This window comes from Pygoscelis adeliae, unplaced genomic scaffold (genome assembly GCF_000699105.1).
Source record: "Pygoscelis adeliae isolate BGI_AS28 unplaced genomic scaffold, ASM69910v1 Scaffold19, whole genome shotgun sequence".
Classification (NCBI taxonomy): domain Eukaryota; kingdom Metazoa; phylum Chordata; class Aves; order Sphenisciformes; family Spheniscidae; genus Pygoscelis; species Pygoscelis adeliae.
Genome location: NW_008825533.1, coordinates 1,858,881 through 1,883,763, shown reverse-complemented (window position 1 = coordinate 1,883,763; position 24,883 = coordinate 1,858,881). Strand labels below are relative to the sequence as shown.

Sequence of the window (24,883 nt, the reverse complement as noted above, 5' to 3'; positions counted from 1 at the left end):
GAAAAGAAGTGTGATAGCAAATGTTTTAAAAGACTTAGTAAAGCACAGACTCTGTTACTGCAAAGGAAATGGAAAGGCACTTGGGGAATCAATCTCTGGCGTATTGTATTCTGATTATTAGGAGCACATGGGAACATTTTTTTGGCTACAAATTATTTGCAGTGGAGACTGCTGTTTTGTTGGGACTGTGTATGGGACCTAGCACAATGGAAAGTGGTACGAGGTGAGTCCTGTTGTGCCATTAGTTGGTATAAACAATAAGTAACGAACAGAAAACAAAAGTAAATTGACTTGGAGCTTGGAGAAGGAAAGTTGCTGTCTATGCCGTCAGCATGCGGTGGGCACGGTTGCAAAGAAGTGCGAAGCCGCCTCTTGGACTGGGTCCTCTCTCCAAGAACTGCCTGCGAACTATGTGTGATATGCTGCACCATTTTGCTTTGGTGTGGTGTAAAGTCAGACTGCAAACAGAAACTGTTCTGATTACGTTCTCCTGTGTTTTGTTTTATTTCTGTTTTGTTTTGTTTAGGTTGACCTGCTTGTCCCTACAAAAATCACTGGCATAATTACCCAAGGAGCTAAAGATTTTGGTCACGTCCAATTTGTGGGGTCTTACAAGCTTGCTTACAGTAATGATGGGGAGCACTGGATCATATACCAAGATGAAAAACAAAAGAAGGATAAGGTAAAGCAAAGAGAAAATTGGTATTTCGGTCGCATTTACAGAGGAGTACGTCTGTAGTAACTACAGTGCTGGAAGCCTGTAGATTATTGCATGCTGCCAGCTTTATGGGGTTCCATATGCATAGGATCCCACAGATAAAATTCAAGGTGAATAAAAAGGAGTCATATAATACAATGACATTCACAGTGCAGTAGTATCACACCTATCAGTGCAATGCACCTGATTTAATGCTATTAAATATGAGACATAAAACTTTACAGTTCACCATTTATTGGAATTATTTCTTCCTTTAGAGGAGAAGGTATATAAATAGTGGTTTATTTGTATATTCAAAAACAGTGTCTCAGTGCATATTTTGATAAGTATGCACTATTTTCTGTAATTTTCTGTAAAGTACAACTTTAGCGTACCTCATTACCTAGCCATTTTGGATTGATTTTTTTTTTCTGGAAATTAATCACTGGGGTTTCAAATACCCAGTGGAAAGATTATTTTTTATTACACTATTAAATGAATAAAAAACATAAAAAGTTTCATTACTTCCTTTGCAAATGTTTAATGAGAGGCATAGAGAAAGTATAGGTTTGTTGATTGATTTACCTGGAAGCATTTACCTTTTCTCTTGTTATTTAGGATATTATTCATTATACCTTTCCTTTAAACTATATAACACTTTTATACTGCAAATACCTGAATTTATAATATCATCTATTAAGAAAGAGATTACAGCATATGCATTGCTTAAGGGAAACATTAAGCAAGCTGACAAAATGTGAATTATTTATTAAATATCTTAGTGGGATTATGTCTGATTGAAACAAAAATTACATTAATAAAAATACCAGATGGCTGATATATCTGATAATGCATGTCTCAAATTTGGTGGTTTTAACATCTGTATTCAGGGTGATAAATATTCCCACTTGTACTTATTTTTCTTAGAATAAAAAAAAATTCTTCAGTAAAAAAATTATATCCTTCATATAGGTCAATTAAATTCATTTTTTTGAAGTAATGAGAAAGCTTTTGATATACATTGATATGCGTTGTATGAGTACAGGTAGATCTACTGAGGAGTTAGACAACTGCATCTCTTAAATTTCACTGATTGCAAATGATTGATCAAATGTACACCCATTTATTAGAGGCAGGTGTCCTAAATTACTTATTAAATTATGTACACAACTGTATGTGTGTGTCTGCATAGACGTTATATTTGTAAGATTATTATCCAAAGATCACACCGTAAAGTCCCATTCTTAAAAGCCAAATGGCAGTTCACTGTGGTTTTATCCTGCACTGAGATTTTTCCCCATCAAATTCTAAAGGATTTTAGATAGGGAAAACAAAATCAGTTGTTTTAGCCATCCAACGGAGAAGGTCCTGACACCAGTGATTATGGATGTGTCTAGTGTAATTGGTTGTCAGTTAAAAACTGGAAACAAACAACTCACCTTTCGTAGATATACCATAAATGCATTCAATATAAATGACAGATAGTCACTTCAGTACGTTGTACACTTTAAACCCCTGGCATTTAAAAACAGAAGCAAAAGATCTACTGGAAAAGAAATGTCTTCTCCACGTCAACCTTCTATTAGCGAACAGTTGCATTCATTTTACTGAAAAAGGGAATGAACATGCGTTCAAGTCGCTGGTGGGAAACACAGTAACAGTCACAAGCAAATCTAAAAGAAAATGCACTCTCACTTAACAGCACTGTTCCAGTCTACACGTGTTTATAACATTTGGCAAGGCAATTAAATTCTTTTTGCTTTCATCATTGGCTGGATTGTTAATTGTTATATGCATAGTCCGTTAGGAACAATGGAAAGCTCTTAATCATTCTCTTATTAGAACATCTCACATCCCGTATTAATTAACGTCCCTAAGAATAAAATAGATGCATCTTACTATGATTCTTTAACAAATCAAGAACAATTAAAAGCAGAGTGAGATCAAATACACTTAACTGGAAATTCGAAATTATAACTTCTGAATTTAAATTTGTACAAAATAAACAAGATCACTTGATACAAGTTTAGAACTCAGTCTTTGATACACAAACATTAATCCAAAATATCTTTACTATTTTTAATTTTTCCATACAACAGAAGTATGGAAAAGTCAAAAGTCTGATGGCAGAGTCTGATATTCCAGAAATGCTAGCTGTCAGTCAATGAACTTGGCAAAACTTTATAGGAGGTAGGACCGGAAAGGATCTTGAGACAGCGCCTAAACATAGACCTCTTGACCTATGAAGAGACTATGCTCCTCTCCTCCCACCCCCTCTGAGGTCTTCTCGGCAGAAAATGGGATTCAACAACCCCCAAGTGCCTTCCTGCCACCCTAGGAGTAGGTGCAAACAGTTCATTGTTAGACCTAAGGCTTAATTTGTTCACCTGTCCTTCACCTCATACAATGCTCATATCCTGCACCATTCTCCATCAGATTATTATTCAATATGTTTGTAGAAACAGACAGTAATTAAAATTCTACTATATAAGCAGCCTATTCCAGTGTTTAAATATCCTTAACGGTGGAAATGTTGTTTATCCCCCTCCCTGCAGTACATCCGCCCTGTCCTCAGAGGACACAAAGACCTGATTTTATCTTCCTCTTTTCATACATTTTGTTTTGGTTGAATCATGTTAACTTATTTCTTCTCAATTTCTTCTTGGGGAAAAAATAATCTTCGTTCCTTCAGTCTTTCCTCAAAGGGTTTTTTTTCTCAACCTCAGATCATTCTGCTTGGACCAGCTCTCCTTGAAGTGTGGTTTCCCAAGCTTGTGGTAGTGTTGCAATCTTTAGCACAGAACTACTCTCTGCTCCATCATTCTCCGTATTGTACCCGTGACATTGGTTATGACTTCCTAAGGTTTGGCTTGCTACTCATCATTATTAACTTGCACCATTGATCTTCTGCACATTTCTCCAATTTGTCAAGACCACTCTGAATTTTGATCCCGCTTTTCAAACTGGGAAAAGCTTGGCCACATCTGCACTTTCAACAAGCAAATCTATTTCCATCATCCGTTTCGTCACTGAGGATACATAAATTGTATTCGGCCAAAGGCGTGGAGCGCCACCCAGTAAAACCTTCCAGTTTGACACCAAACCCTTCATCACCGCTCCAGCTAGGTGTGTGTCGATGCAGTGTGCTCTGATGGGATTTGCCCACTGGATGTGTATAGCACGAGAAATACTGGCCACACTATGGCCTGTGTGCAGTGGAACAAAAATATAAATGAAAAATAAAAGCAGCCAAAGAAAAAGCAATGCTGTGCCTCATCCATGGGAAGCAGAAGAGAAATAGCATCATTGGTCCTGTCTGATAGTAACATCTTTGCACAGGATCCACAACAATTTCCTTAGCTTAAGTTAAGATACAATATGTGGCCCAAAATGCAAGAACACTGTAGAAGAAACCGTATTTTCACAGCAAAGTGAAACTTTCATGAAATGTTTCTTCTGTCCCCTGGAGATACAGAAGGGAGCTAAAAGATAGATAGTGGCAACTGTCAACAGTAGCAAGCATAAATTATTCATAATTTACCCTCATTCATTCTATTTATTAACTGAACTTCTTGATTTCTTCCATGAAGGATAGAATATATAGAACTCTTATTTCCTCTGCAGGTGATTTACTCATCCTGTACTCATCCTGTGATCCTCGTACAATCATGCAATAATTTAGGAGAAAGATGGTTCCAAAAACTTTCAGGGAAAGGAAGGCAGGATAAAAGAAAAATAACTACTTTTAAAATCCTAACAAAACATGTCATTTTACATTCTGGAAAAGCAAAGATAAAAAGAATGTCTCAGACACAGAAATTATGGAGATATTGGTAGGCTGGTAATAACAATTTGCAGATGAATATTGTGACTTTAAAACACATTGAATTAAAAGCTGAGAGCTTAATCCTGTCTGGTGCTGAACACCTCACTGTTCAGCAGTTTACAGAATGAGTCCTAATGTATCAGTGAATTCCTGAAGCTATTCACTTCTGCCTCTTCGTCATTTGTGAAGTTATTTTACAAAGGAAAAAATATTGGTATCTTGTATTCACAAGTGCACTATGTGCAATCTGTATCTCTGATCAATTTGCCACAAATTAGCTGTTTCAAACAGAAGGAAATATGGTGTTCAGTTTTCTTCTCCGCACCATTTCAAATGGAAAAGCTGTTCCAAGAACAGTGGCTCCTGCAGCTCCTGTTTGGCTTCTGCTATTTTAACAGCCAGTCATTTGAGTTCACATCCGTGCTGAACTTCTATGAGTGCAGATGAAAAGGTACTAGGAGGAAAAAAAAAAAAAGTCTTTAAAAAATGAAGACTTTCTCATTCTTTTTAAATAGTTTGAATGAGTTGCCTGGAAAATATGAAAGCTTTTCCTGTTGTCTTCAAGAAGCAAAATAAATTACATTGCAGGCTGGCAAGTAGGAAGAAAATATATTTTAGAAAAAGGGCCAGAGCTAATAGCTATCTTGTTTTTCTCAACTAGAGGTCAGTAGCTCACTATGCCTCCAAAGCTAAGGACATCCAAACCAAATTTGACCTTTTTTTTTTTTTTTAATCACATTCCACATGTGATTTATAAATTGCACAGCCTGCTGTAGATAACTCAAGGCCAGCTGCAATGTCAAATGGCATTTTAGAGGCTGTTTTTTAAAATAAGATGAGAACATTTGAAAGTAGCCTAAAGGAGTCTAGCAGTCTGCAGCACTGTCAGTCATTATTAGCCATCAGCAGGGCAATTAACTGGAGGTAGACAATGTCCAGTATGCAAATGGCCACTGGATTTGTGCATCAAAATGATGAACTAGTTATAAGTTATATGCTTTGCATGTCCAGTTAATTGCCATAGCAACAGAAGACAGGAACCTACTTATAAATGAAAAGTTAGATCATGTCAGGTTAAAAATCTTTCTGCTAGATTTGCTAATGGTTTTTCGTACGATGTTTAATTATTATAACACCTAGTTTACACTGATAGATTCAATTCCTACATATAATTTGCATACCTGGCACAGTTAAAGAAAATTTGTATTATTATTATTGTTATTGTTATTATTGTTATTATTATTGTTAAATACTATTATTTCAAATAATAATTCTAATCTAACAGTAATATTTTTTTTTTTCTGCACTGGTTTAAATTATGAGTGCCTTCTATTATTTTCAGCTGAGTTAACATGATTTGTATCGGATGAAGATCTAGCTATACCCATTCTAGGTTGTGCCTCCAGCACACATATCTCTCTCCCTCATACCACACTAAGAGCTGAAGGAAGACAACATGCTCATGTTAACAGTTTCTACAAACATTTCTGGAGGGAGATTGGTCTTCAGAATATTTCTCTCTTTGCTTGGCTTTGAATCTTCTATCATAAAGCACTTATAAACTATGTACAGTGGAGTAAATTCCCATTTTAGTAGCATCAGTAGATAGATCAAATGGAAAAAAATAACAAGAATGTGATAGTATATTTTGCAAGTTTAAAAGTTTTATCTGCCTGATACCTATTCTGAACTTGAAGAAATAATAAAGGTCATGTAATACATATTTTTATTCATGTCTCATGGAGAGGGAAAAAACAGTCCTTCTCCTGGCACTGGACCCTTTTGCATAGCAATCCCTTGCATGCCAACCAACTCCTGACTCTTCAGCCAGTCCTGAGAAAAGTGCTCGGTGAAGAAGAAGAGGATGGCTAAGATCAGGAGTGGAAAATTTACACCCACCACAGAGATTTTATGTACAGCAACTGAAAAGAAAGAATGTCTTTTTTCTCCTCTTAATCACTGTAAAACCACATGTGTACACACACACACACACACATACATATGCGTTTACATATGTATATTAAAAAAAACCCTGCCCGGTCTTTTATAGTGGAAAGCATCTTCCACGGGATGGAGTACGCCTATAAACAGCAGCTCTATTTCTGGTGAGAAGTCAAGACATTTTTCACCATCTTTTACCTGGTGTTGTTCACTTGTAACTCTTAATGGCAAAAAGAGTTACTCCACCAAGAACAAAAAACTTCAAGTAAATGGCCTCTTCAAATCCGCTAATCCCTCTCTTGCTTAAGCAAGTCTTCTTCAGTGAATAGTAAGAAAGAAATGAAATGTTTCAAAAATAAAGGAATATGGTTGTGAAAAATTACTTTTCATGCAGCTTTTTTTTTAGATTTTAAACGATCAGCACCCCCTTTATTTGTCCAAACACCATGTTCTGCATTGAAGCAAACTCCAAACAGAAGCTAGGTCTAGCTATTCTTTTAAAATAATCTGCCTATAATATGAGTAGGATTAACTGCTCCATGAAATAACATGTTTAAAATAGTCTGCTCAGAATAAAAAATATGGTTAAGGTACAGCAGACAGCATAATGTCTTCACTGACAAGTGACAAGTCTGAGGCTTAAACATTAAAGTCTCAACTGTCAGCCATTATCATAGATAGCAGGAACCAAAAATGCTATGGCCGATACAGACTTTTCACACAATTTACGTTTCTGCAAGACATGAGACCCAGAAAGATTCTCTGTGGAGAGAGTTTTCATCCTAGTTCTATTGAAAAATCTTAATGAATGTTTGAAGGCGAGACATCTATATTGCTTGTTGGACACAATTATAAACAAGACTTGTTTGTATTTCAGAAATCTTTTTTTGCAGAGAATAACAGTACATATTTTCCAGGTTTTCTTTCTCTTTTGCATGAACTGACCATAAAATAAGTTATCATGCTTGAAAGTACAACAGCATGCATTTTCTACTTTTTTATTTTAATAGCAGCTGTAAGAGGAGCTACACTCTGTAGCTACTGAGCTACAGAGGAGCTACACATATGTGTGTGGGGTGTGTATGTGTAAACTTGCTGAAGCTGCTGAGTAAATGTTTTAGCAAGTTACACCTTTTAAATATGCAGACTGACATAAATAGATATATCCACTGTAAAATGTTTAACATTCTACAACAGAATTGTTAAAATTCAGGAGCATTTTTACCAACGTTTACCAACTTTTTTATCCACTTTTTTTTATCCACTTTTATCCACTTTTACCAACACAGGCACTTTGTAAAGTGGGAGCCACTGGGCTGGGTGAGGCTGAAGCTCTGTCCAAGGGAGGGAGCACCCTGTAGCAGATGCTACAGATGCTTTATAAAGAAATAAAAAACATAGGGCTGTTATTCTTCCTAGTGTACCTTTCCAGCCTCCAGCTTTCTTCTGTCTGTATTTTTAATAGTCCCTGTTGATTTTGCCCCTAACAGTTTATCTGATCTTTAACAGTAGTTAAAGGTTGTGGAAATGGTGCCACAGTTTAGTTGTGTGTCGTTTGGGGGACTGTGACCTTTAGGTGGCTGAGGACAAACCTGCTATCATTCCTTGTCCCCTCGTGGCTCTGGTAAGGGGATAGTGCAATACTGCCCACTGTTTTCTCCATGCCACTTATGATTTTATAGACATCTATCATATCTCCTTTCAGGCTGAAAAGACTTAGTCCATTTAATAATTTGCAAAAGGACGTTCAATAGTTGCTGTTTGAGACAAGGCACGACCAGATCTGCAACCACCCAGAACTCAAAATGAAGATACGCGCTGGCTTTATGCACTGACACATTAATAACTTACACTCTGCTCTTTATTCCTTGACCACTAATCAGCTTGGGTATTATTGTCATTGGGCATTTTTTTTCATCTAAAAAATTACTTAGAGCTATGTATTATAACTCCAACATCAGCTTCTTGAGTGCTAATAAATTGTTACAGTCTTCAGAGGTGTTGTGTACTGAAACAAACTTCTCAGAAAGAAATGTGAGGAGTGAACCAGCTCTTCAAGAGCTTTTAATTGCTTAGGTGGTTCATTTAGTATTGACTGTTTGGGCATAAAGCAACAGGTAATTAAAGAAAAATTACATTTGGCTACAGAAATAGCTTTTTTCTACCGATGTCAGATGTACAGTTTTTGCCCTTTGTCCTCCCTGCTTTTTCCAAGTTTCTTGACTCCATTAGTGAACTTAGGCTGAAGTAAAATTAAGAGTGACAAAGAGTATATTTTTTCCTAATAAATTTACCATGGGTCCACAGCAAAAAAATCCAGTAAATATGCTCTTAGAATATTATATTTCATGCAGGTCACATTTGTGGATGCTGACAAAGTTTCCCTCACTTCTGATAAATTTATTTCCCTAAAATCCTTTTTCTGATCTAGCACATTTAGTTAATTTCTTGAAAGCAGATCTTGAATTTTGAGGGAAGGTGGATTTCAGATTTGCATAAATTAACCTCTGAAACAGAGGAGTTTGACTTCAAGTGCTAATGAAATCATGTATGAGTTAGAAATAAAATTTAATTCTTGTTTTCCTGCTCTAAGTAAATGACATAGTCCTACCTTCTTCAGCTGTCTTTGTTGCTTGGTTTGTATCACATACTTTTATTTATTTTGCATAGCTATATGCGGATATGAATACTGGGGCTGTAGATGGATTCTTCTGGTAAACAACAATGTTTTTTGTTCTAAGCCTTCATTTAAATGTTATCTCTGAAATACATCTTCCGTAGGGAAAATAAAATAGAGCATAAAAGAATTTTCCAGTAGCTCTGCGGCAAGAATTGTCTTCAGTTTTGCATTGCTTATCATCTGGCTTGATAAAAAATATCAACAGATACATTGCAAGGATGCGCGAGAAATCAAATGAAAAAACAATTACTTTTAAGTTTTCCTAGCTGCATATTGTACATTGGGGGGTGCCACTCTGTAACTTTAGTAATAAGCTTACTGCCTTTTATTGTATGCTATATTGCCACAAATGAAACTCAAATTCAGACGCAATCCTGTTAGACCAAGCTCCAGCTCATTTATGTAACCAACACTGTACTTGGGCAACAAACAATTTTTCCTGTGGTAAATACACTTTTTCCTTAGACTCACAGCACTGTTGTTTCTGTGGTCAGTCTGTCTGCAATTTTATTCATCTATCTTAACTCCTAGGTGCTTTAATGCTTCCATCTCTGTGTTAGTGAGGTGCCAGACGAGAATGGAAATTTATCACTTGTGAAAGAGCATCACTTGAGGAGGATACATGTTTTGTTCGAGATGCCAAATTGATAGCACTTGAGACAAGTTTTTGAAATTCAAAGAAAATGTGCAGCGTAGAGACAAAAAAGTGAAGATTTTCATAAAGTGCTCTGTAAACATGTCACGAAAGAAACTGCTTAAGGGCTAAAATAGTAGATCAGCCTCTTCTGAATTCAACCTCTGACATTTTTCCTAAGAGCTTGTAGGAAACTAGTCATTCTGCACTAATTCAGTCATATAAGCCCTTCATCAGGAGGTCCTTCTCTGCATGATGCAAACGAAACTTATTCATTTCAAGTCAAAAAGCCATCAAATATGGTTTTTACAAATGAGAAGAGAATTGGCTGACATTTGAAGAGAATGAACATTTCCCATATAAACTGAAAATATCCCAAGAAAATAATCTGATCATTTTGCCAAAAAGTGGTGCCGTGGCCTTTGAATTTAAATAGTGGCTGCCAGGGAAAAAAAACATCATTGTTTTAACACAGACAGAAGTTTGGGAACTCACTTATGTATTGGTTAACCCATACCAATGGAATTAACATTGTAACATGCACTGTACCATGCTGGGATTTTTTAATTTGATCACAAACTGATGCCCTTAATTCATAGAATCATAGAATAGTTTGGGTTGGAAGGGACCTCCAAAGGTCATCTAGTCCAACCCCCCTGCTGTGGGCAGGGACATCTTCAACTAGATCAGGTTGCTCAGAGCCCAGTCCAGCCTGACCTTGAACGTTTCCAGGGATGGGGACTTTTGTTTGACAGAAGAAGATAGTATCCTTGATAATCACTAACTTTACAGGGGTTTATATAGTTGCATCCAAGCTGTATTCATAAGTGATACATGAAAAATTCTTAACTTTAATTATTAATGTTATTTTGTTGGAAACAATAACAGGATCTCCTGGGATTAAATTGACATGATACAAATGCCAGTAAAAAGACATTTTAATTATTTAAATGTTAATGATTTTTATATAACTTTTAGAGTGGGGCCCTGGGTGTTGGCAGAACAGCAGATTAAGCTTTGAATTGAAGGCTAAATCTGCACCGGGGCTGAGCATGCCACGCTTATACCCAGGTCTGAGGTCCCTGGCATGCAATGAAATCTCCAGATCTTAGCAAAGGCAGGTGCTCTTTGCAGCATCAGTTGGGTGCCCAGATGATCAAAATTCAGCATGGAGATCAGGGAGGTGCCGAGAGATATCATGAATGTACCACAGCTGTTCCTGAAGCCATGTAGGCTTAAATTTTCTCATTACTTGCCCTTCAGGTGTTCCAGGGAAATTTTGACAATGACACGCACCGTAAGAACGTCATCGACCCTCCAATCTACGCCCGGCACGTCCGCATCCTCCCATGGTCATGGTACGGCAGGATCACCCTGCGGTCGGAGCTGCTGGGCTGTGCAGCGGAGGACTGAGGCAGATCTCCGTTAGGCATCGCAGCTCTCAGTGTAGCTAAAAGTCCCTCCGTAGAAGAAACTGTGCAAAGCCTGTAGGATGCTGAGTGGGTTTTTCATGAACAAGTGCTCATTTTATGGTAGGCCGCTAACTGTCTTTCGCAAGGAGGTCTAAGCCTGCCCTTTAAATGATCCAGTCCAATTTTGTCCTTGAAATCTGTCAGTGTTGTCCCTTCTGCTGTGGAATTATCTTTCTAGTTTTCTTTTGAGTTGTTCACACTAGTTGAAACGTGTTAGGGAAAAACAGCAGCATCCTTTTTACAAGGGAAGAGAAATAGCATGACAACGCTCATTTGCAGCTTTAGAAACATTGGGCTGACAAGTTCTCCATAAATCATACTGTCATCTTACTTGCAAAAAGTGATACTGCAGCTTTTAGCAATAAGTTTACTTGGGGATGACTGCATTATAGTAATTGTGCCTATCAAACACTGTCAGTATTTATGACATATATTTTGGAAGATACTCTGTGGTACTGTAAAACACGGTACCTGTGATATTACAAGCTACCTTTCATCACTTTCATCTGAACAGCAGAGTCCATGCACCTAAAGGGTTTTCCTAACTAACCCAATTTTCCTTCTCTCTTTTGCATGCTATAGACATGACCTCCATCTTTTCTGTTTAGTATCACCACTAATGTTATTTTCCTTGAAAGAGGTGACCTGTTTGCGTATGGAACAAAATCTGCTATCAGTATATTATGAAGTTAATGAATTTGCCAAAGTTTATTACTTCTGCTTGAGATGTGCTTTTTCAAGGAGGCTGAGATGAGACGCCAGGGTACTTGTGGTATCTCATCTTAAGTATCCACGTAGGTAAAGGCACACGGCGCATCAGAAGTCCTGAGCCCATTTCATGACTTGCCCAGGGGTGAGCACAGAACCCTAGATGGAGCTGCCTGCCCAATTACTTCTTTCAGAAACCTCCTTAATTTCTGTGAGGAGGTAAATGTGGGGAAGGAATCAGGTGCTAAAAGACACACAGGAGGAATGAGTCCCTTACTGCCAGGAAACCCTCTCTGTAGGCTCTTCTTATGGTGGCAGTGACAGCCTTCCTCCCAAGCATGAAGGCAAGAGGTGTTGCAGGAGTTCATCAAAGCTGGGCCCTTGGGACCCTCCACTCCCAACTATGTCTTTTCAGACACATGCCAGTGAGCCACGAGGAGACTGATTTTTATCATGCCTCATCTACAGAAATGCTTCATACACACTACGTTGTTTTAACAAGATGATATAGCCAGCGAGGACCCCAGCTTAAAAAGTAGGTTTTAGGAGGAAAAGTGGGTCAGTAGGGGGGACATTCTCCCCCGTGCCTCAGTTTCCCCTGATGACGGAGATAAGGATACCAACCTTTGTAAAGCACTCCAAGTTTCTTTGGAATAAGGTGCTCTACGACTATGTTAGTGTAGTACCAAAGTCTAAAAAAATCCTGGGACAAGGAGAGAGGGGACCGTTTATCTGTTACCTGGAATAACAGCATTTGGGATTACTGCCACCCTTTTAATTTCATAACATGCTGATGTGGAGAGAGACAGAGATATATAGAGAGAGCTGCATGCTTTAGCAAATGTCACTGAACTTATTTTTTGTCACTATTACATTCTCACTGAAACGCTGAAGTATGAATCTGGGCACTGCTTCCCAGGCAAACAGCTAGCTGGCCCACAGTCTGCAAAGGGCAAAGTTTACTTTGGAAACAAAATGGTTTGGATTTCAAAAACCTGCATTTAATCACACATTCTCCACCACAGACAAAATATATTATCCATTGAACTGTGAAAGACTCTAGAATAGCAGCCAGGAATTTTACATACAAGAATTGGGGATATATTGGTGGCGGTTTTCTGATAGTGTCACTTAAACTGTCACATTTTAACAAACAGAACACCCTGCCTCTATAAAATGACTTAATCCTTAAACTGTATTTATACAAGTATTTATTTTATAAGGCTTAGACATTTAAAGACTTCTAAAGAAGAGTCTTGTAAAGGTAAAAGTATGTGTAAGAAATGTTGAGGTCCTGTGCAACACTGCTAAGTTTGTTCTTTATTTTTTACTTTGTGCCGCATAACAAAAGCCACTAGACTGTTACTGTCTTGTCTGTAACTGTGTTAACAGCATTCCTTAATGATGTATATATGGAGTGGTCTTCAAGCATAGTGAGCGATTTTAAAGAGAAAGTCAATCATGATGGTACTTCTGAAGAGCAAAATATTTCTCAATAATGGAGAACAAATGTATTTCTAAATTACCTATTGCCCATGTTTTGCACTTTAGGCTCTACCAAAAAAAAAAAAAACCCACCACAGAAGTAATATTTATCTCTTTAGGGCACACACAATATTTAAAGAGGTCCAAAAACATTTTCCTGTTGTGGGAGAGTAATTGACCCTGAATTTAATTACAGATATGAAGAATAGCATGTAGCTATTTCACTAGTCGACTGTACCCAAAAAATGGAAGGCCATTTCTGAAAATTAGGTTCCCTGGTTTACCAACTTGTTTTAATGTTCTTTTGAAATATTTATTCTGTGTTCTTAAGTGTTTTTTTTTCATGTAATTAATCTTTTGCAACTTCAATTTTGGTTTTGAATTAATCTTTCTTGGTTTAGTAATTTAATTGTTATCCATTCATCTGCATATAAAAATAACGTTGTCATGATACCTAACGCAGTAACTTTATTTTGTATTAATTTAGAGTCGAGTATTTTCATCCTTATGTCCTGTGTCAGCTTTCATGTGCCAGCAGTCTTCACAACCTGCAGAGAAAGCTCCATATCCATTGTGATAACACTCTCTGGTAATTTATAAAAGAATCATATATGTGATGCCCTTACAATTTCAGCCAACATACTGGGGTTTTTTCTAATGCAATTGTTCCTTAGCTACCAAGAAGCTTTCTTTAAATGGCATTGTGCAGCCGTAGTACCAAATTCTGCTCCCAGTGTCAGCAGTGTAAGTCTGAAATAACTCTTGATTTCTGTGGAATACTTCAGATTTAACAAAACAGATGAGAATCAGATTGTGGTCTAGAATTAAAATTTTTCCTTTTAATTTTATTTTCTTGTCTTGGTGAGCACCATTGACATAAGGGACAAGTTATAAATTAACATGACTGTACTCTGCCAGAGAAAGCAACTGGCATCCCAAAACTAGAAATAAGTGCAGGATATGTCCCTTTAAGAGGGGATGGAGAAACACTCTGAAATGATCCTTGACTTCTGTATTAATTGTAACAATGGCACTGAACAAGACTGAAAATGTTCTCCTAATTAAATTTCACCCTGAACCAATTAAGTATTTGTAGGCAGACTTCACCTTTCTGTAGCTCTGTAATGTGCTACGTTTATAGCCTGGGAAATAAAGCACCGGCACAAGGCTCCGTTTTATCTGTGTTCTGTTAAGGGCTTATCACGTTAACTGGCTCTCGTTTTGAGGTTGACTTTCTCTTTTGGAATGGCTGCATACAAATTAGTGTCAGTTTTGAAGACTAAGGATACTAAATGAGTGTATCTTTGCTATACAACAAATATGAACTATAATATTCAGTGCTGGCTTCTGATGTGTCAGTAAGTACAGAATTATCTCGGATACAATGACCTTTGCAACCTTTCAAGCTGTGTAATATTCAAATGGTTTTGTATATACTTAAATCATGTAGAATGATGTAAAACCAGTATGACCTTGTCTAGTCTTCAAACTTAACAATAAAACTTTTGAAAAATGATGTCATTTTTGAAGCACTTATATTGCAATACCTCGAAGGAGATGCAACTTATCTCAGCCTCACTGGCAGCAAATGCAGAGCAGAGATATGATGTGGCATTTTCCTGGATTCATTCGCGGGGTCTTTGTGGTAGGTAAGTTTGTTTCTGGCAAAATCAACTGTGGTGCTGTGATCCCTTCAATATGTTCCCTTTGTTCTTTCCGATAAAAAAGCAAAGGTTTGAGTGAGTCTAAAAATATTTTTCTTTCTTACTGCTCTCTGAATGAGCACCAGAAATGTAAACTGACAATTTCATTTCCTCTAAGTCAAATTTCTTGGGGTATTTATCAATCCTTATCCTCTCTTCTCCACTCCTGCATAGGCAAATTAATTTCCGAAGAGATAAACAGCGGCTGCAGCGCAGACCCGCTATGAGGCTTCCAGCAGAGATGCCAAAGCAGGGCCGGTGCTTGCTGACACCCTCATCTATCTTCACTTTATTTGCTGTCCAGCCCACTTCTCAACATTTCTTAGTTTAGTTAACTAACTGTATCATTTCAATTTCTGAAGAAGCCTAGGGGTTAAAGTAGCGCATGGAAAAGCCATTCACTCCCGATTTTAAACATTGAGATTTTTAAAAAAATTTAAAGCTTTGTGTAGCTGTAAAAGATGGAGCTTCAGTGGTTTACTCCTTACTGATCCAGAATAAGCTCATAGATATACATGCTTTTCTTTCAAACCCATTTCAGCTTGTGTCCTTTCACCAAAAATTGTCTTTTGGAGATAAAAACCATCCACAAGTATGCACTGACGACAGGTACCTTGTCTGCCAAACATGCAGTCTGAAAACTAACAGCATATCATCTTTCAACAGAAAACTCACAGAATTGATATTGCAATTTTTTTTTATGACATATCTCTACCGGTCATAAAAATTAGAATATAATGGTGCACACAAAAAGAGGATTACTTTTGGTGAATGATGGCTGAATATTAGCGCTTCAGTCATAAATTTCTGAAAATATACATCTTGAATCTTTCTGACTTCTAATTATAAATTTCAACTCTTTCATAAAATACGGGGCCTGTTCCTGAAGAAATGAAAAGTGATTTTTCCTCTCATTCTTCATAACGTAGATCCCCAGGAACTCTAATGAAGACAATGAGAGAAAATAACGAGTAATTCTTTTCAGAATAGCAACTATTTATCAATGTCCATCCTCCCATACCTGTTGCTAATGACCTCAAGGGATTAACATGCATATCAACACTCTACATCATTATGAAATATGTAGTCTCTGATACTTCTGTGGTGAATACAATGGCACTTACTTTGTACCTTAGATTCAAATAACGGGAGGTTGATCTGTTCACTTAGTGATCACTAAGTGACCTGTGATGACTTAGCCTTATAAAACAAAATAGGACAAAATAGAAGATAATTTTACTGATACAAACTTTTTATTTTCTTTTTTTAAATTTGTGTAATTTTCTTAATAGAGAAATGATGCAAAAGACTGCTTTAGGTTAAGAATATAAAACATAAAAGGCAGACTTGTATAAGTTTTTGTTGCATGGCTTTATAACTGCCTTTATTGCAAATTATCTTTCAATGATACATATCAGTATCAGCATTTGGGGAGCTGTAAATATATATATTTAAATGCCTCCAAACATAAGAACATGGAAACTTGTCTTGGTCTCACAATTTAACTTACTAAGGGTGTAGCAAAGTATATTTTACCAGTATATGTTAGTAACAATACCAGTTGTGTTTTGATACACTATATATCAATTTAGGAGTAGTCTCCACATATATAGGCATGCATGGGAAGCATGAAAAACCTAGTGAAATACAGGCAGGGCACAACAAATGGAGAGAATGGTCAGAGCACAGTCCGTTCATCACAATAATGTTTCTGATGCTGCTTTCTCACTGGTTTACAGGCTAATGCATTGTGGTTATCTGAGGTTGCACATCAGATGATAGGTCAGCAGGCACATTTCTGGTGGCCACATGACTAGATGAAGGATATCAGCCGTCAAAAGGTGGTAGGAAAGGTCACTAAACATTTGCATCAGACTGGAAAATCAAAAGCAGACTAAATGAACGTCTTGAAAGACAGTGTTTTTCTGGGTGCTGCAAGAGGTCAGTAGGAGCTGTAGAGAAATGTATTGCCTTGACCACATTAAATACAATTAAGTACACAGACTGTAGGGCATAAAATATATATGCGATCCATTGAAGGAGAGTCAAAGACCCCTTAAAAAGTGATATAGCAAGTTCTTATGAAAGTGTCAGACAATATGATGTAGGCACTACAGACTGATACACTATGGACTTTAGTCCTGGGCCTGGCTGGGATGGATTTACGTTTCTTCACTGCTAGGAAGGGGCTTTAAGGGAAGGTAGCCATTGCTTGGAGACTGGCTGGGCATCAGTCTACTTGTGGGAAGTGATGACTGATTGCCTTTGCAACACTTGGTGGCTTTGGGGTTCCCTCCACCCCCCCTCTTCCTTCACTCATGAAACTGTTTTTATCTCAACCCACGAGCTTTCTCACTTTTGGTCTTCCTATTCTCTACCCTGTCCTGCTGGTGGAAGATAGTGACCCAGCAGCTGTGTGGGGCTTAGATGATGTTTGGGGACAACCCACCACAACTTTAAAGGCAAAACATAAATCATATCTGGGGTCTAGAATTATGCACACTGAATTGTATAGAAAAATATTTTGTTTAAATCGTCTTTCCTCACTTTTTACATCAGTCGTATTTTTCTCTTGAATGGTGTTGCCTTTACTATTTTTGACTTGGAGAAATTCCTTTACTACATGTGACTTATGTTACTATAACAGGTTCACAGCTTCGTTAGAGGAGGCACCGATGGAGAACTTTTGAATAAGCAGTTAAACCATGCCTTGCTTATATGGATATAGTGTGTATATTTTATATGTATATATAAGTGCATTTTCTACAGGCTGGTGTCATCCACTTTGCTGTAAATAGGTATGGGAACAGAGAGAGCAAAGAGGAAGCAGAAGGGTGATTATGCTTTCTATGTTGTTGCAATACCTGTAATATTTATAGAACTGCCCAAATAATTCCAATGTGCATCAGGAGACTCATTAGTGAGCCTAAGAGTTAATTCCATTTCTAGTGAACTTTTTGATGTGGGTAAAAGCAGTGATTATTTAAGTATATTGCCCCTTCACTCACTATTTTCTTTCATTTCTTGCAGAACAGACTGGAGAAATTAGGATTTGTTGTACAGAAACTATACCTGGTAGATGTCTTGTTTCTGTTTCCAGGATTTGTGGATGTTGTATAATTTTGGGAGTAATTCTCCAGCCTGTCAAGGTCCCTCTGGATGGCATCCCTTCCCTCAAGCATATCAACTGCACCACTCAGCTTAGTGCCATCTGCCAACGTGCTGAGGGTGCACTCAATCCCACTGTCTATGTCATTGATGAAGATATTGAATGGGTCCTGGTATAGACCCTTGAGAGACACCACTCATTACTGGTTTCCACTTGGACATTGAGCCATTGACTGCAACTCTTTGGACATGGCCAACCAGCCAATTCCTTATCCATCTAACGGTCCATCCACCAAAGCCATTACTTCTTTAGTGGAAAGAATGTTGGGGGGGACTGTATCAAAGGCCTTACAGAAGTCCAGGTGGATGATATCTGTAGCTCTTCCTTTGTTCACTGATGTGGTTACTCCATCATAGAAGGCCACTAGATTAGTCAGGCATGATTTGCTATTGGTGAAGCCATGTTGGCTGTCTCTAATCACCTCCCTGTCTTCCATATGTTTCAACATATCTTTCAGGAGTATCTGTTTTATGATCTTACGGGGCACAGTGGTGAGGCTGACTGGTCATTAAACACACCCAGTACAACTTTTTCTAAATGGAAGTGAGAAGCAGGACTAGTGGCATTGTCTATAGTAAGTTCTCTACATCCAGGTCTATAAAATATTTCCTGAACTTTAAAAATCCCAAAACTGAAATATGATGTGCTACTTTCTACTTTACGCTCAATTTGGCATTGAGTAGCTTTCATCACAGGGGTGTGCCCCATGTAAATCTACCCCATCTTTCCCAAGTGTATACATAGATTGGATACATACACACCTGCACAGTACCTTTTTCTCTTACAGTATTTCAGGATGCCTGTTCTTGTGTCACTGATACAGGAAACAAATGAGCAGCACCAGGTCTATACTCCCAAGGCTGAAAAATGCACTGGTCTATGAATTGAAGATGAGAGCTGTTTCACAAATGCTGCCATTGAGACCCAGCCTATGTGGGGGATAAAGTCCCCTGCTTTGAGTATGGAGAGAATAAAAACTACCAAAGAGAAAGGAAAATTGAGATTAGACTAGAATGAGGAAATAATTTGGGAAAGCATAAAGAGGAGGACAGGGGCTTTGGGTTAGGAAGGCTGCCTGGGACCAGATGAACAATATTATATAGAAAGGCAGTTAATGTATATGAACCATATTGAACTTGCAGCGCACTCTCCTTGGTGTTTCTCCAAAATTCATCTTTTTTTATCAAGCTGACACCTCTGCTCCTTCCTTCAGAAGGTGCAAAGGAAAATAAACAACCCCCATTTCAGCAAGTACAGTGTGATATTTTGCAAAAGTCATGCTGGAAAATACCATGTCAAGAGGATGAAAGGTCCTCTGCTGCACTGTTGAAGAGCTGCAATTTCTTCTAGCATAGTGCCCAAGCCTACAACCTTGGCAAACCCATGGCTGCAGCTGCTCTGCGGTTCCCAAGGCAGTCACTTGCAGTGGCGTAAGGCATTCAAGCATCTCAGTATAGGTCTGTTGATGGTGTGGTGCAAGTCAGGGCAAAGCCTTAAGTCAAGGCAGTGGGAGCATCTCCATCAAGGCCTCATCCGCTCTCCTTGGCAAACTAAAGCTGAGCATGCATATCACTGAAATCGGGGGGTTTTCCTGATGGTTAAAGCCTCAGTAAGCTCCCACAGACAGGCACCTGCAAACCAGATAAGTACCTGATTTGTAGCTGTCAGTTTATAACAGTTGTAGCTCCAGACCTGTATGTTCAGCCATGTGATTAGTCTTTTTTTCTAATTTTCTTACTCTTTAACATTTTAGAACTAGCATTTCAAGGATGCTAATTAAGTTCATCAACCTAATCTAGCTGTTCATCTTATGTATGCTGATATAATTTTCTTCCATTTAAGAGAAATAAGTTGGGATGGGGAGGGCAGTGCTTGTTTGTGGGTGTTTTGTTTATGTTCCTGGTTTGTTTAACTACCTTGGCTTAGAGGGTTGTACAGAAATGGAGTTTTCTTCACATGGGAACAGGCAACATTACTTGAAAGTCAGAAGCACTTCTTTGTTTTAAAGCCATTTTTCCCTTTACTAAGTGATTTGCAAGTATTTTATTAAAAAAAACATCACTGACCGGTGACTGGAATAAGTAAGAAGGTTTTCTTGTTCACAAAGAAACTTAATTTCCAGATAGGAGTCAAAGGGGCTTCCAGAAGAATCTGACTCAATATTTATATAATATACATATATAGCACATGTCACTCACCACTTGCATTGGCTGTTCCACCTTTCCATTTCTTTCCAGTTTCTGAGCTGTAATAGAAAGTGTTGTTTAGCTGTGGGAATGAGACCATCTATTCACAAATGGCTTTTCACTAAGAACACGTTTAACTGTAACGGTCACATTCCCCAAATATTTCTGGGAGTCTAAAACCAGACTTCCAAACCAGAGCAGCTCAGGAGCTAGGTGTGATGTGGTGAAGGAAAATTTGTCCGGTCCCAGTGCAACTGCTGAGCTGACTGAATGGCATGCACAGTTTACATCTGTAAACACAGAGTGGGTAACAGGAATGGCTCAGTAAACATGTCCCAGTTAATCCCTTCGTGGTATAAAAGACTGCTCTTCAACTAAAACGGTTTGGATATTTTTAAACATTTAGCAATCTTTTCCCTAGCCTCTACCACAAGCATTCCTATGGCCTGCAAAAAATGCATTTGTGGTTAATTTCTTCTCCAATGGGTTACATTCTATTCAGATTAATGTCTGCAATGCATTTAGACTGCCTGAATGAACTAATATGTTCCCGAAGCCAGATAATGGACTGCTGGAAGTCCACGACAAGATGTACAGTACTGGTCTACCATCCTCATCATACCAAATGCAAGGGCTGCTTGAGAAATCCTTGATGCCAACAGCCCAGTAAATAGTCATATGAGTCAACACCTTGAATTCAAGCAACCTCTTCACAGAAGTAAGGACTTGTTTAAGTTGAAGGAGAGTGAAATGTGCCAATAGTGTTCCAATATGACTAGTAATGTGCTTCCCGATGGGTGCCATGCTCCTTTCAGGCAACAGCTCAGTATTACCAGGGCTCAAATGAACACCTCTTAGTTTTTACCTGATATCTCTCATGAGTGATTGTGAAATCGCCTTGCACTGTCTTGTGAAAAATCTCCATTGGTACGCAATTTGTTAGTAAATTACTGAGGACTGTCATAGCTACTTTTTTTCCTTATTTTGAGCCCTCTGCATATACTGGTGATCCCTTTTGTTGAATTCCAATGTCAGAGTGAATCAACTGAATGTACTGACACTTTTGCAGCCCTGATCATCTCCTGAAATGCAGCAAAGCAGTGTTTTGATTGAAGAACAGGCAAAGGCTCATTAGCATTCAGTTACTGTCTCAAGACAGTCTGGACTGGTTCTTCCTGGTCAGTGTAACATGACTTTAAACCAGGGAATGTATACCTTGGGCTGTGCTGGGGAGGGGCACTTTGATGAATTTCCCTTTTTCCATTCATTATCCCCCCCTCCAATAAGGGTCCCCCCCCCTTTAGCTCTACAGTAAAAATGTTGATGGGACCAGCCCCTGATCCCGGTGGATCTTACACAGATCCTTGTGCTTGCACTTCAGCACTGGAAAAAGACAAGGTTTCAAATACACTTCCCTGACTGCACAGCAGTAATTGAGCTCTCATCAATAAGACTCCTGGCACAGTTTTGAGGACCAGGTAAGCAATGCTGGTAATGTCATATTGAAGGCGACTCCAGCTCCCACTTTGATTCAGAGTCCCTGGCCCTTCCCATGGTGTTGGCTTGCCCTTCTCTCCCCAGTCTGGAGCACACAGAAACTGAAATAAAGAGGGAGCAAGAGGAGGGGGAGCATTGGGCCTGGCCCCTGCATGCAGCTCTTCAAACCATGAGGCTCTATGAACTATGAGCATCACTGCCAGAAACAGCATAGACAGAGTCAGCACCTCCCGTTCAAAAATGTTGCTCTAAGTCTATGCAGTATAGAATTTGTTTTTATAATTTTTTTATACAATTTATTGGGATTGAATACTCTTTATAGAGGGATTGGGGGGGAAAAGGGTAGATCTTCATCTGAACTTATCCTCCCAGCACATCCGTGACTCTTCAGGTCTTCCAGTCTCTAAGTTATCTTCTAAGCGTGGTCTGGCTCTGAACAGTCGAGTTGCCCTTAATTAAATTAATTAAGTTAAGATTAATTTTATAACCAACCTGGTTGAAAGACTAATTCATATGACACAATTCTGGCTAAATTTTTTTCAAATCTCAATGTTGTCTTAATACACATCTTAACTATTTCACAGGGGCTTCTTCCTCATCTGTTTTCATCTTGAGAAAATCTGATTCCATGCAGTGGACTTAGTTACTTTGAGAATAGGAAAGATCATACCCATTAATATTAATCCTCATCCTTTATTAAATTGAAGTTAAGGGGTGGGGGTGGGGGGAGGAGGAAGAGAAAAGCAGTGCCTGAAAATGCAAGCCAGAATTTGAGATACATTTGCACAAGCAGGAGGAACAAAGCTATGAGGTACTTTTTCTCTGTGCTCTCCTCAGGTGTAATAAGGGTGGTACAGCACTGTACATGTGTGTGCACATGTGATCAACTTTAATCATGAATAGATGCACAGATTTGAATGGGAGTGCTACACATACTGTAATATACAGAAGCAGAAGCAGCTGCATGACTGGCATCTTTGCCTATGTCTTCACCATAACCTTTTTCTTTTCCTACTACATTAAAGTCTCTTAACTGATTATGCAGGATCTCAGCCTGCTGTGTGATCCTGTTACCTTCAGGCATAATTGCAAATGAGACAAGAAATCTCAGCTGTACTGCTCCTTATAATGGCATTCATTCTTTGTCGGATGTTAATTATTCCTTACAGCTGACAATGAAACACAAAGACCAAAGAGTTAATTTTCAGTATAATGAAAAATCAGTACATGCTAATATGTTCCATGTTACTTTGCTTATTTACCTAGAAAAGCACTATTTTGGTTTGCTCTGTGAATATTTAAAAGCCAGGCACTAAATAAAAGGTGAGAACAAAAGACGCAAAAAAACCCATCAGATTTGTTTGCAAACCAAAGAGGACTTGCCACAAGCTGTGCCCAGAGAAAACAGTTAGTTACTGAGCAGAAAGTTTGTAGGTTTTCTTTCCATGGCCCTACAGCTTTGATGGTGCCTTTCCCTTCTGGCACAGCCTTGTTGTTGCCACCACACCATGCAGCACAGCACGTGTAGGTGTGCAACTGACCTGACAGCCGGCAGGGAGGATAGAAACACCCTCATGAACCCCATCCCATCCCTCACCAATAGCTGTGGCAGAGGGAAGAGGGAAATGTGCCCTGGAGGTAGCTGACTGCCCCTTCTCAGTGCAAGGTCTGCAGAGGGCTGCAAGTGGAGCATCCTAGTGACACTGGGGAGCCCCAAAGGAAAACCATCAGGACTTACTGCAAAATAAGTGTCCTGGTGTCAGTGAAGCTGTAAGCAGGATCCAGCCCATCAGATGAGGAAGAAGGACCCATAAGTTATTCCTCTGGTGCACTGTGGTCCCTGCCTTGCTCTCATACGCATACACAAGTGAAGAGTGCAATTCATCATCTAAAACTCATCTGATTCTGCAATATAACCAAACACCTATTTTGCACATTTATAGGTGTCCGTTATGTCTGGACTTCACAATCAAACTTTCAAAGACCACAATATTCAGCCTTTCTCTACTTGTGCATTATTTGGCTCAGGATTTTTGCCAGACCTAGGAGTCCCTCAAAGACATACAGGTTTTTTCCACCATCCTCTGCAGTGACTTCAGCTCTGTGCTCATCTGTGATACAGTGGTTTTGTCCCGTTTTGTTTTCTGTTCAAATTCCATGGACTTGCATAGGACTTGTGTGCTGTCTCATATTCAGTAGGTACTGAAGTGCTTTAATATATTGAGGTCCCTAAAAAGTGTTTGTTGAACTTAATCCAAGTAAGTGGGAAGTGAGGAAGTAGAATTACTAGGTTATCATCAGAACCATATTTTTTTCTGAGAATATTGCCTAGAACTGATGCATCATTCAAACCTATTAATCAAAAATTAAATGTGGATTTAATTCTGATCTTCCATTTACTTGCAGTGATGCAGTTTTAAATTCATAAAGTCTAACATTTGCTAGTCAAATATTATGCAGATAGCTGACACTATTTATTCAGAGGATAATTCTTACAGTTTTGTGGAATGCTATATGATACTCGAGGACAAGACTTAGTCCCTTTTATTGAAGCCATTCCTTTTCTTCCATCCTTCTGCAGCCATATTTTGAGAGAGAGAGAAAATGAACGTGATAAATGCAGCAAACAATTACCATCAGGAGAGAGGTTATGCCTTATCCTCGCAGCCTGAAGGGAGGAAATGAATGCTGAACACCTTAGCCTTTTTGTAGTTCAAGTCTCTAATCTAGGCAGTATTTTGTTCTTTGTAAGATATGTGAAATACGGCCCATAAAATTATACTCATTATTTAAAAAAAAAAAATAAAAGAAATAGCCTATACATGATCAAAAGCACTCAAAAGCTAGGGTCTTCTCATGCTTAATTTCTATTAAATTTTGTGTCA

General features: G+C 38.4%; 1 protein-coding gene across 1 annotated transcript in view; it reads left to right on the top strand.

Moving 5' to 3' along the window:
• EDIL3 (EGF-like repeats and discoidin I-like domains 3) overlaps positions 1 to 11,191 on the top strand; it is a 190,868-nt gene extending 179,677 nt beyond the window's left edge. The window contains exons 10-11 of the mRNA XM_009331792.1: positions 527 to 682; positions 11,042 to 11,191. Coding sequence (XP_009330067.1) covers positions 527 to 682; positions 11,042 to 11,191 — 306 coding nt within the window. The remainder of the gene's footprint in view (positions 1 to 526; positions 683 to 11,041) is intronic.
• The last annotated feature ends 13,692 nt before the right edge of the window (positions 11,192 to 24,883 follow it).